This window comes from Ricinus communis, chromosome 1 (assembly GCF_019578655.1).
Source record: "Ricinus communis isolate WT05 ecotype wild-type chromosome 1, ASM1957865v1, whole genome shotgun sequence".
NCBI lineage: Eukaryota > Viridiplantae > Streptophyta > Magnoliopsida > Malpighiales > Euphorbiaceae > Ricinus > Ricinus communis.
In genome coordinates this window covers 5790448-5801307 of record NC_063256.1, presented here as the reverse complement: position 1 = coordinate 5801307, position 10860 = coordinate 5790448, and the positions used below count along the sequence as shown (strand labels likewise).

Below are 10860 nucleotides of genomic sequence, written 5' to 3'. Positions count from 1 at the left end.
TTTTAAAAAGTTATATTATAAAATAATACTTCAATGTATTTTTGATTGATTTTTAAATATAAAGTATAGAGTTAATTTAGAGAATTAAATTTTACTCTTTATTTTATATTTAATAAATATATTATAAATTTTTATCTATTTAATTAATATTTGTAAATCTTGTTGTTTTGTTAGTAAAAGTTAAAAGGAAAAGAAAAAAGCTAAATCTATTTGGAAGATATAGAATAAAATGTAAAAATGAATTTAGAAATGACAATGGGGTGAGTTGGGGCGGATTTAGCCTTTCTCATCCTCGCTCCATCAAGGATCAGGGTGGATATAGGATAGAAATTTATTTTTTAAAGTGAAATCGGATCGTCTTCGGATAATATTCACTATATTTATTTTATATATTTTTATTAATTTTTTAATATATTTATGTAATATTTTAACTATTATTAAGTAGAACGAAAGAATAAAATCTAGATTTAAATAATATTTAATATATTTATTTACTTATACATTAGGTATAAATCGATGTGGGTTATGAGACGGGAACAAGGTAAAGTGTTTTAAATCCATCTTTGTCCTGTCACTAACAGTGGGACAGGTATTTTCTGCTCCGTTTAGATCGGGTTACAGATTTATCCACAAATACAGAATAAATTATAATCTCTAATTGGATTTAAAAATAATATTTTACTTTTTATAAATAAATATTTTTTAAAATATTTTTAATTATAGAAATTTTATGTTTAAAAAAAAACACCATTAAAAATGCTATATCATAATAAGCATATATTTTCCAGCATCAATGAAGCTGCAGATCTGAGTCCCAACTAAGCTAACCAATGACATATTTCTAATAAAGCGGATTTTCCATTATCGTTCTTTTTTTTTTTTTTTTCCTGAAAGTTTGATTTACCATTATCATTTCTTTGTTAAAAGTTTTGAAGGTAGTCCTTTCTCCACTAGATTCAAGTACTAGTACCATGTTCGTTTTCATTTCCTATATATGATTCTAACTCTTTGAAAAACACACAAAACAATATTTCGTATTTTTCAATATGTAGTGCATTTAAGAAAATTGATCAACAAAAGGATTTTTTTTGTCCAGAAACTTCCGCAGATACTAACTAAAAAGTCATTCCTCTTCTTTCATCGAAGCTTTCATCTATTCTCCGCATGTCTTTTATTTATTTTCTTAAAGGGAATTTTGGGGTGTTTTTGCCTTGATGATTCAAAAGAATCATGTGGCTGCTCTTTTCTTGGCCTCTATATTTTACCCTTGACGCTTGTTTTCCCTTTTTTTTGGCATCTAAAACCAAGGTCAGAAGGTACTTGTGAACTTAAGAATTTGATTAAGGAGAATGAATACTAAAGAATTGAACAACTAACTATCGGACTGATATTTGTTGATATTTAGGGATTTGTATTTCTCCCACATAGCTAAGTTATTAATTTTGAGGAGTATTTCTCCCATATTGCTAAGTTAATAATTTTGAGGTACCTTCCAAGTCTATATAATAGAGGCCTCACTTTGTTATTCATTCATCCCAAAAATAAGAGGAAAATATTAGAGAGTTAAGCAATTATTTTTCTCCTATTATAAAGAGAGAATTTTAATGTTTTCTCCTTTATAAATAGAGAGTTTGTAACTCCTATTATTTTATTATAGTAAAATTCTTCTATCCTTGCCCGTGGTTTTTATCCTAATTTGTTTAGGGATTTTTCATGTAAATCTGTGTGTTCTATTGTGTATTTTATCTTACTTTATCTTTATTTTCTCAAATTATTAGCTGTGATTTTACTCTATCAGGTTCATATTTTTCTACATTTGGTATCAGAGTTTGGTTGGCAAGAAATTCCTTAAAATTTCTGTGGTTGCAGCTCAGTCTGATCTTTCATATTAGAAAAGGGTTTTGAGGTTTTCTTGGTGCAAAAAAGCTTGTATGGAGTAGTAAGAACACTTACAATTTAGGGAAGGTTCTGTCTAAGGAGATTGGTACTTAAGAGGTCCGCTTGTCACCCTCCAGTCTTTCCTGGGAACTTACTTAGTGAGTTGTGTTCATTACTGAGGTTCATTTTACAAGCTAAAAGGCACCGTTTGTGATAGAAGCAATGGTGGAAAAACTTGAGATTAAAAAGTTCAACGGGAGTAATCTCTCACTGTGGAAATTAAAGATAAAGGCTATATTGAGAAAAGACAATTGTCTTGCGGCTATCAGTGAACGACCGACAACATTCACAGATGATAATAAGTGGAACGAGATGGATGGGAATGCTATTGCAAACCTTCATCTGGCACTTGCAGATGGGATCTTGTCCAGTATAGAAGAAAAGAAAACGGCAAAGGAGATTTGGGATCACCTCACTAGACTATACGAGGCCAAGTCATTACACAACAAAATTTTTCTTAAGAGGAAACTTTACACCTTAAGAATGTCAGAATCTACTTCAGTGACAAAGCATCTTAATGTCTTGAATACTCTATTTCTCAACTCATATCTTTTGGCTATAAAATAGAGTCATAAGAACGTGTAGAACTTCTACTCCAAAGTCTACTTGATTCGTATGATCAACTCATCATCAGTTTGACAAATAATGTTGTTACCGAAATTATAGTCTTTGATGATATAGCAGTCGCTATTCTTGAAGAAGAAAATCGGCGAAGGAACAAGGAAGACAAGAAGGCAGGTTCACAACAGGTGGAAGCCTTGATGGTGATGAGATGGAGATCAACAGAACGTGGCCCAAATGGGAGTCACAATCATGGTAGACCAAAATCAAAAAGTAAGAAGAATTATAAATGCTACTATTGTGGTAAGAAAGGTCACCTGAAGAAGGATTATTGGAGTCTGAATAATTCCAATCCTCAAGGGAATGTGGCATGCACTTCGGATGATGGAAATGTATTATGTTGTGAAGCAGCAATATCAACTGAGAGCACGAAGAGATTTGCTTATGTATGGCTTCTTGATTCAGGAGCAACTTATCACATGACCTCTCGAAGAGAATGGTTCCATCATTATGAACCTATCTTAGGAGGATCTGTGTATAGTTTTGAAGATAATGCCTTAAAGATCATAGGCATTGGAACCATCAAGTTGAAGATGCACGACGGTACAGTCCGCACTATTCAAGGATTGTGACATGTGGAAGGTCTGAAGAAGAATTTGTTATCTCTGGGACAACTGGATGATCTTAATTGCATCATCAAAGTTTCGAAGGGAATCATGAAGATTAGCCGAGGAGCGCTTGTAATTATGAAAGGAGAAAAAATTGCTACTAATTTGTATATATTTTTGGGAGAGACTGTGCATGAAGCAGAAGCATCTGTTGCTTTAAGTAGTTCGAGCGAGAGATCTGCAATGGTGTGGCATCAGAAGCTTGGACATATGTCTGAACAAGGCATGAAGGTTCTTGCTGAGAAAAATCTACTTCCTGGTTTCACAGAGGTGTCATTACCCTTTTGTGAGCATTGCATAACAAGCAAGCAGCATCGACTACAGTTCAATACATCCAATTCTAGAAGCAAGGATGTTCTAGAATTAGTTCACTTTGATGTATGGCAAGCACCAGTTTCATCACTAGGAGGAGCTAAGTACTTTGTGTCATTCATCGATGATTACTCTAAGAGATGTTGGGTGTATCCTATCAAGAGCAAAGGAGATGTATTTGTAGTTTTTAAAACTTACAAAGCGCGGGTTGAACTTGATTCATGCAATAAGATCAAGTGTTTGAGGATAGATAATGGAGGAGAATACACATGTAATGAATTTGATAGCTTTTGCAAGTAAGAAGGCATCAAGAGACAGTTCACTACGGCATACACTCCTCAACAAAATGGAGTGGCAGAGCGGATTAACAGAACTCTGTTAGAAAGAACTAGAGCAATGTTGGGAGCTGTAGGCCTGAATAAGGCATTCTGGGCTGAGACAGTTAACACTGCCTGTTATGTGATTAACCAGTCTCCATCTATAGTAATTGATCAAAAGACACCGATGGAAATGTGGACTGGGAAGTCAGTTGATTATTCAAACCTCCATATATCTGGAAGTCTTGTGTATGTGATGTATAATACCCAAGAAACTACAAAGCTGGATCCAAAATTCAGGAAGTGTTTGTTCTTGGAATATGCTGATGGTGTGAAGGGGTATCGCCTGTGGGATCCCACTGCCCATAAGGTTATAATCAGTAGGGATGTAATCTCCTTAGAAGATAAATTGAAGGGAGAAGATGATAACATTTCAAAAGAAAATTCAGAGACTACAACTATACAGGTAGAGAGAAAGTCTATAGAAGAAGATTCTTCTGAAGCAGCACTAGAGCACGAAGAGGAAGAACCAGTCGAGTTTGAAGAGCCAGCCGAGTCTGAAGAGTCAGAACTTGGAAAGGGAAAATGTACAAAATCTACACCAACCTGGCAGAAAGATTATGATATAGGCAGCAATGTCGCATACTGTCTTCTAACTGAGGAAGGGGAGCCATCAATTCTCCAAAAAGCAATGAGCAGTTCAGATGCATCTCAGTGGATGGCAGCAGTGCAAGAAGAGATGGAAGCTCTGCATAAGAATAAGACTTAGGAGCTTGTGCCACTACCACAAGAAAGAAAAGCCATTGGCAACAAATGGGTCTTTAAGATCAAAAGAAATAGTGATGATCAAGTGGAGCAATTTCGTGCAAGAATGGTGGTGAAAGGATATGCTCAGAAGGAGGGGATTGACTTTAACGAAATATTTTCTCCCGTGGTTCGATTAACAACTGTTCGAGTAGTCTTGGCGATGTGTGCTACATTTGACTTACATCTAGAGCAGCTAGATGTGAAAACAACTTTTCTTCATAGAGATCTTGAGAAAGAAATTTATATGCTCCAGCCAAAAGGTTTTGAAGAAAAAGGAAAGTGGAACTTGGTTTGTAGGTTGAACAAATCTCTATATGGTCTAAAGCGGGCACCGAGGTGTTGGTATAAGAGATTTGATTCCTTCATCATGAGCCTTGAATATAACAGACTTAATGCAGACCCTTGACATATTTCAAGAGGTTTGGTAAAAGTAATTTTATTATCTTACTGTTGTATGTAGATGACATGTTGGTAGCAGGTCCCAACAAAGATCATATTGAAGAACTAAAGGCACAATTGGCTAGGAAATTTGAAATGAAGGACTTGGGACCAGCAAACAAGATTCTAGGGATGCAAATTTACCGAGACAAAAACAATAGGAAGATTTGGCTTTCTCAGAAAATTTATTTGAAGAAGGTCTTGCAACATTTCAATATGCAAGATTGTAAGTGAATTTCTACCCCACTTCCTGTTAGTTTCAAATTATCTTCCACTATGAATCCTAGCAGTGAAGAAGGAAGGATGGAAATGTCTCGAGTACCGTATGCATCAGTAGTGGGGAGTTTAATGTTCGCGATGATTTGTACACGACCAGAAATTTCACATGCAGTGGAAGTAGTAAGTCGGTACATGGCGAATCCTGGCAGAGAGCATTGAAATACTGTAAAGAGGATCCTAAGATATGTTAAGGGAACCTCAGATGTTGCATTATGTTATGATGGATCAGACTTTATTATCAGAGGATATGTTGACTCAGATTATGCAGGTGATTTTGATAAAAGCAAATCTACTACAGGGTATGTGTTCACACTTCGCGTGAGTGGTATCAAACGTAGTCGGTGGCGACATCAACAAGGAATATGTAGCAGCTACACAAGCTAGTAAGGAAGCAGTATGGTTGAAAATGATGATGGAGGAACTCGGGCACGAACAAGAGCATATTCCTCTATTCTGTGACAGTCAGAGTGTCTTGCATCTCGCAAGGAATCCAGCTTTTCATTCAAAGTCAAAGCACATACAAGTCCAGTATCACTTCGTTCATGAAAAAGTGGAAGAGAACACTGTGGATATGCAGAAAATTCATACTAAAAACAACTTAGCAGATTTTTTGACGAAGGTAGTTAACACTGATAAATTTATTTGGTGTCAATCCTTTAGTGGCCTGATAAAAGCATAAGCATCATGGAAAGGCAAGGAAGAAAGAACGGTGTGAAGATCTGACTGATCCTCAATCAAATCTTCAAGTGGGAGATTGTTGGAATTTAGGGATTTGTATCTCTCCCACATTGCTAAGTTATTAATTTTGAGGAGTATTTCTCCCACATTACTAAGTTAACAATTTTGAGGTACCTTCCAAGCCTATATAATAGAGGCCTCACTTTGTTATTCATTCATCCAAAAAATAAGAGAAAAATATTAGAGAGTTAAGCAATTATTTTTCTCCTATTATAAAGAGAGAATTTTAATATTTTCTCCTTTATAAATAGAGAGTTTGTAACTCTTATTATTTTCTTATAGTAAAATTCTTCTATCCTTGCATGTGTAACTCTTATTATTTTCTTATAGTAAAATTCTTCTATCCTTGCATGTGGTTTTTACCCTAATTTGTTTAGGAGTTTTCTACGTAAATCTGTGTATTCTATTGTGTATTTTATCTTACTTTATCTTTATTTTCTCAAATTATTAGTTGTGATTTTACTCTATTAGGTTCATATTTTTCTACAATATTGAGGTCTGATGTTAATAATTTTTCCAGCATTTGCACATGGATAAAAGTTGCATTGCTAACCGTTTAGGCTTGGAAGCACAAAATTCTTTGATAGGTTATTCTGTCAGCCCGGCAATTCAGACCATCTTCAAAACTGCATGTTATCCCCGTTAACATCTTTGCCGCTCTAAATAAAGAATTTTTTTTATCTAAACTCTATACATACACTACAACAAATAAAATGATACGTATTATGAATATTTTATATTTTAATATTAAATTAGTAATTTTGATGTATAAACTAATGAGCCTAACTTTCCTTTTGCTCGAACTAAATCAGTACCCATCGCGGTGGAGGTGCTGCATAAATTGGCATTGACTTACGGCAGAGTTACTCGTACATATCCATGGAAATATACTGCCTACTCCTATTTATACGAGACTGGAAACCCATTTCCATATTTATAGAATTTTGGATAACCCTTGATTAACTTATTCCCTAGTATATGATGATTCTCAAAATAATAAGGTGGACCAGAGAAATCTTTAAATGGGTTGAATTCTGGTGGTGAGCTGAACTTGGCATTGAGCAAGGTTTCCCATTCTAACTCAATATCAAGTGGAGGAATAATGTAATTTAGTAAGCCGGAAATAGAGAAAAATTGTATTGTCTTCACTTTTTTTCTTTAACATCAGAAAAGCTCAATTAATTTCTAATTTTGCAGGTTCGTTTTACTGAAATTTCTATGTTTCATAAATTAAAAAAATAATAATAATTTTAATTTAATTAATAAAGATATTTATTCATGCCATATTAAAGATATAAGTAATAAATTACCCACACTCTAATCAAATTAGGAACTGTTTTTTCGGATATAGATTTATCCTTATTCATTTCCGTCAACTCAGGAATTACAATATTTGATCGGGATAGAGTCCGAATGGCTCCATGGCCATGGATAAGTTAGTTCTTTTTTTTTTTTTTTTCTTATCTTTGACCTTATTAGACCTAATTACCCCTTGCCTCTTTCTCTCAGAAGCCATCTCATAAGGAGAATTAAGATCCAATTTTATGTATAATTTATCTATTTAGTGGAATCAAATTAAATTTAAAAGTAATTATGTGCAAAACTGAGTGCTTTGTACTACTGCTGAAATATAACAAGAATTCTTAATAGAATAATCTTTGGAGTCCAGTTCCCTGATACTTTCTCATCCGGGGAAACAAATTAACGTTGCGGCGGGGATTCAAGCATATGGGCTAAAACAGGTCGAACAATAATAGAGGAAGCTAAAAGTAGACAGGTTTGATGATTCAAAGTACAAAGACATGGTTTTGAGAAAATAGTAACATGTATTTTCATTCTATTATAATTTCTGATCATTGTAGTACATAAATATAATTCTCCACAAAAAAAAATGATATAATTTTCTCTTTATAATCCTATGATCCATATTCACGTCTAGAGTGAAAGTATTACAATATTTCTTTTGTACAGTTGAATCTCTTGAATATAATTCTTCTTATTCTTTTCGCATGTGTAGGTTTTTTCGTTTTTTCTCGGAGGTATCATCATAAGATCAAAAACCAAGGAGTTTGAAGCCAAAACAACACGAAAAAGAAGACCCGGTCAATCTATTTGTGCTGCTTCGGTAACTTCGAAAGACCTAATTCTTGGAGAACACAAGCCAAATAATGTTCTTATCCCCTCTGAGTTTCACCATGCATATATGTTTTCTTCTTTACTTGTTTCTCTGGCTTTCTATAAACAGCTCAATCCTCTACCTTCTGATCCTTTCACAATTCGCAGCCTCTTGCATGAGGAAATAAACATACTGCAATAAGATCAAAAACCCTTATAAGTTTTTGAGGAGAGGGATGATTGAAAAGTTCATATAAGAGAGAAAAAAGAAAGAGAAATAATCAACTTACCCCCATGGGACATCTCCAACAAGCATCCAATCGCCATCTTTGTCTTCATAAGTAGGAGCGTAGTCGGATCCATTGTACCCTTCTCTCTCAGAATACTCACCTGTAAAAATCCAAACCAAACTCGTTTAAAATTAAGAAAGCTATTAAAACCCAACAACCCTGGCTGCTTATATCATATAGGTAATTTAAATGTATAATCCTTACCAATTTTTAGCTTGAACATATTTTCCAATGCCTTGAGGAGTTCTGGGTAGCTGTTATACACCTTAATATCAATCTTTCTTAGATACGGAGCTCCATCCACACTCACTTTAACGTACATACCAGCACCCTCACCCTCACTTTGCTTCGTTTGGAAATAATTTTTCCTGTAAGATCTGATTGGCGGCCACCCCACTACTTGTGCCCTGTAAAATCATTAACCAACGCAAACATAAGTTAAACTTTTTCGATCGATCCATCAGCTGATTTATTTGTTATATGGTTACGGAATTAATAACTTACTTGGCAGGAGATGCACAATGTTCTTCATCATTTTCAACAATGGATCCACTAGTGATATTGCTTCTAGTCCTAGACTCCTCCGATAATTCTGGTGAAGCTCTTTTAATTCCTCTTGTTACACTAGATGTGGGTTGTTTCTGATCCGGCTCATCGCTTCCTGGCAACCCTAATCTTAGCTCTGTTGCCTTTAGATTGAGATCTCCATGGTATGCCATTTTCTATGAATCTTGATGACCTTCAGCTACAATTGCTATGGTATGAAGCTTAAAGTACCCTTTTTGTTGATTTTTCCAGGAAACTAGTTGTTGATCGAAAAGAAACTGTTGCGTTTGGTTGATGAGAAAAATGCAAGTGGAGAATTGTTTTTATAGGGTTGATTTAGCAAAGGGGACAACATCTAGGTGAGTTGTTCTCTTCGTGCATGAATTTCATTGATTACAATTGATAATATCCACATGATCCCTAGCCTCCAACAATTTCAGAATCCCCCTTACAAAAACTTTATGTTTTCAATTATGGCCTCATCTGAAATGTAGTTCTATTCTTTTAAGTTCTTTTAAAATTGATCTCAGACTTTCTTGTAAATATTTTATATTATAAAGTTTTGGCCCTTGTAAATATTATGATAAATTCTGAACATGAAATTTTTTCTTTTAGTCCCTTGTGAAGCTCACCTAAATTTCTGGCTGGGCCACGTGTCTTCTCAACACGCGCTTTACCAATAGGGCCTTGTAAAAGGGACCCAAGAGAACGCGCGCGTGTAGAAAAATGATTAATGTAATTGGACAGCAACAGATCTGGTTGCCTGTCACTCAGGAACCTCATAGAGTTTTGATGCTGTAGGTAAGGGGGACAAAGGGGAGACAAGCAAAGCCGACGGTATTCAAGACTGTGGACCAGGAATCAACGGCTTTGATTTGATGTCATCAGAAGCGTTGGATTTTGATGGGAACATAAGCATGTGACCCAGAGGGTGGCTCCGACGTGTATGTTATTGATTGGAAAGGCATGTCCATGTGGGTTATTTTGATTGATGGGACCCTTTTCTTTTCTTCTTTTTCAGTTAATTTATTCGCAGAAATTACAAAATTGCCCACTTTTTCTTAACAAGAAATTTACAATTTGTTTTATATATTATATAATTCTTTATAAATTACCTTACACCCTTACCATCTTGGGATGAAATGTGTTAGATATATTTTTAATGACTTTTAATTTTAACTAATTTCTAATTAAATATAATTTATACAATCAAATATATATATCTGCAAAGTAGTTACATTAAATTTATTTAAATTATAAAGATAATTTAAATTTATATCAATTAAAGACATTTTTTTTATTTTTTCTATTTATGTAAAGATAAAATCAAATGATTTATTACGAATTCTTTTCGTCACATACTAACAAACTCTTTTTAACAAAAATGACTAAAATATCTTTAAAATATATATAATCAGAGTCTATAAATAAAATATTTTTTTTCTTTCTTTTAAATTTAGAAATCTTATGTCAAACTTATTATTGAGTAAAATTTAAAGTGCATAAACATATCAAATTATAATTACAACTAAAAAGTGAAACTCCAACGAAAATATGCTTCAGTGGTGTAAAGCTAGCATTTTCTTTCTACGACGCTCCTACACATTTTATTTTCTCCCAAAATATGCAATTTACATATATAATTAGAAAGATAAAAAAAACATATAGCCGAAAAAATAAAATATTATCATTTAAAATAATTTAGTTAATTACAACCAATTCCAACAAAACTCGACATGTTCAAATTAATTTTTTAGGAAAAATTAAAATTAACGAAATAGAAATTAATTTTATTATGGAAAATTTAAAATAAAAAATATTATTTAATTAGAATTAATCTCTACATATTTT

At 33.7% G+C, this 10860-nt stretch overlaps 1 protein-coding gene across 1 annotated transcript; it reads right to left on the bottom strand.

Moving 5' to 3' along the window:
- Window positions 1-8284: 8284 nt before the first annotated feature.
- LOC8274727 (auxin-induced protein 22E) lies at window positions 8285-9325 on the bottom strand. Its single transcript, XM_002520933.4, has 4 exons — window positions 8968-9325; window positions 8668-8870; window positions 8464-8563; window positions 8285-8366 (listed from the first exon to the last, which is right to left on the bottom strand). The coding sequence occupies exons 1-4, from the start codon at window positions 9180-9182 to the stop codon at window positions 8294-8296; spliced, it is 591 nt and encodes a 196-aa protein (XP_002520979.1). The 5' UTR covers window positions 9183-9325; the 3' UTR covers window positions 8285-8293.
- Window positions 9326-10860: the final 1535 nt, after the last annotated feature.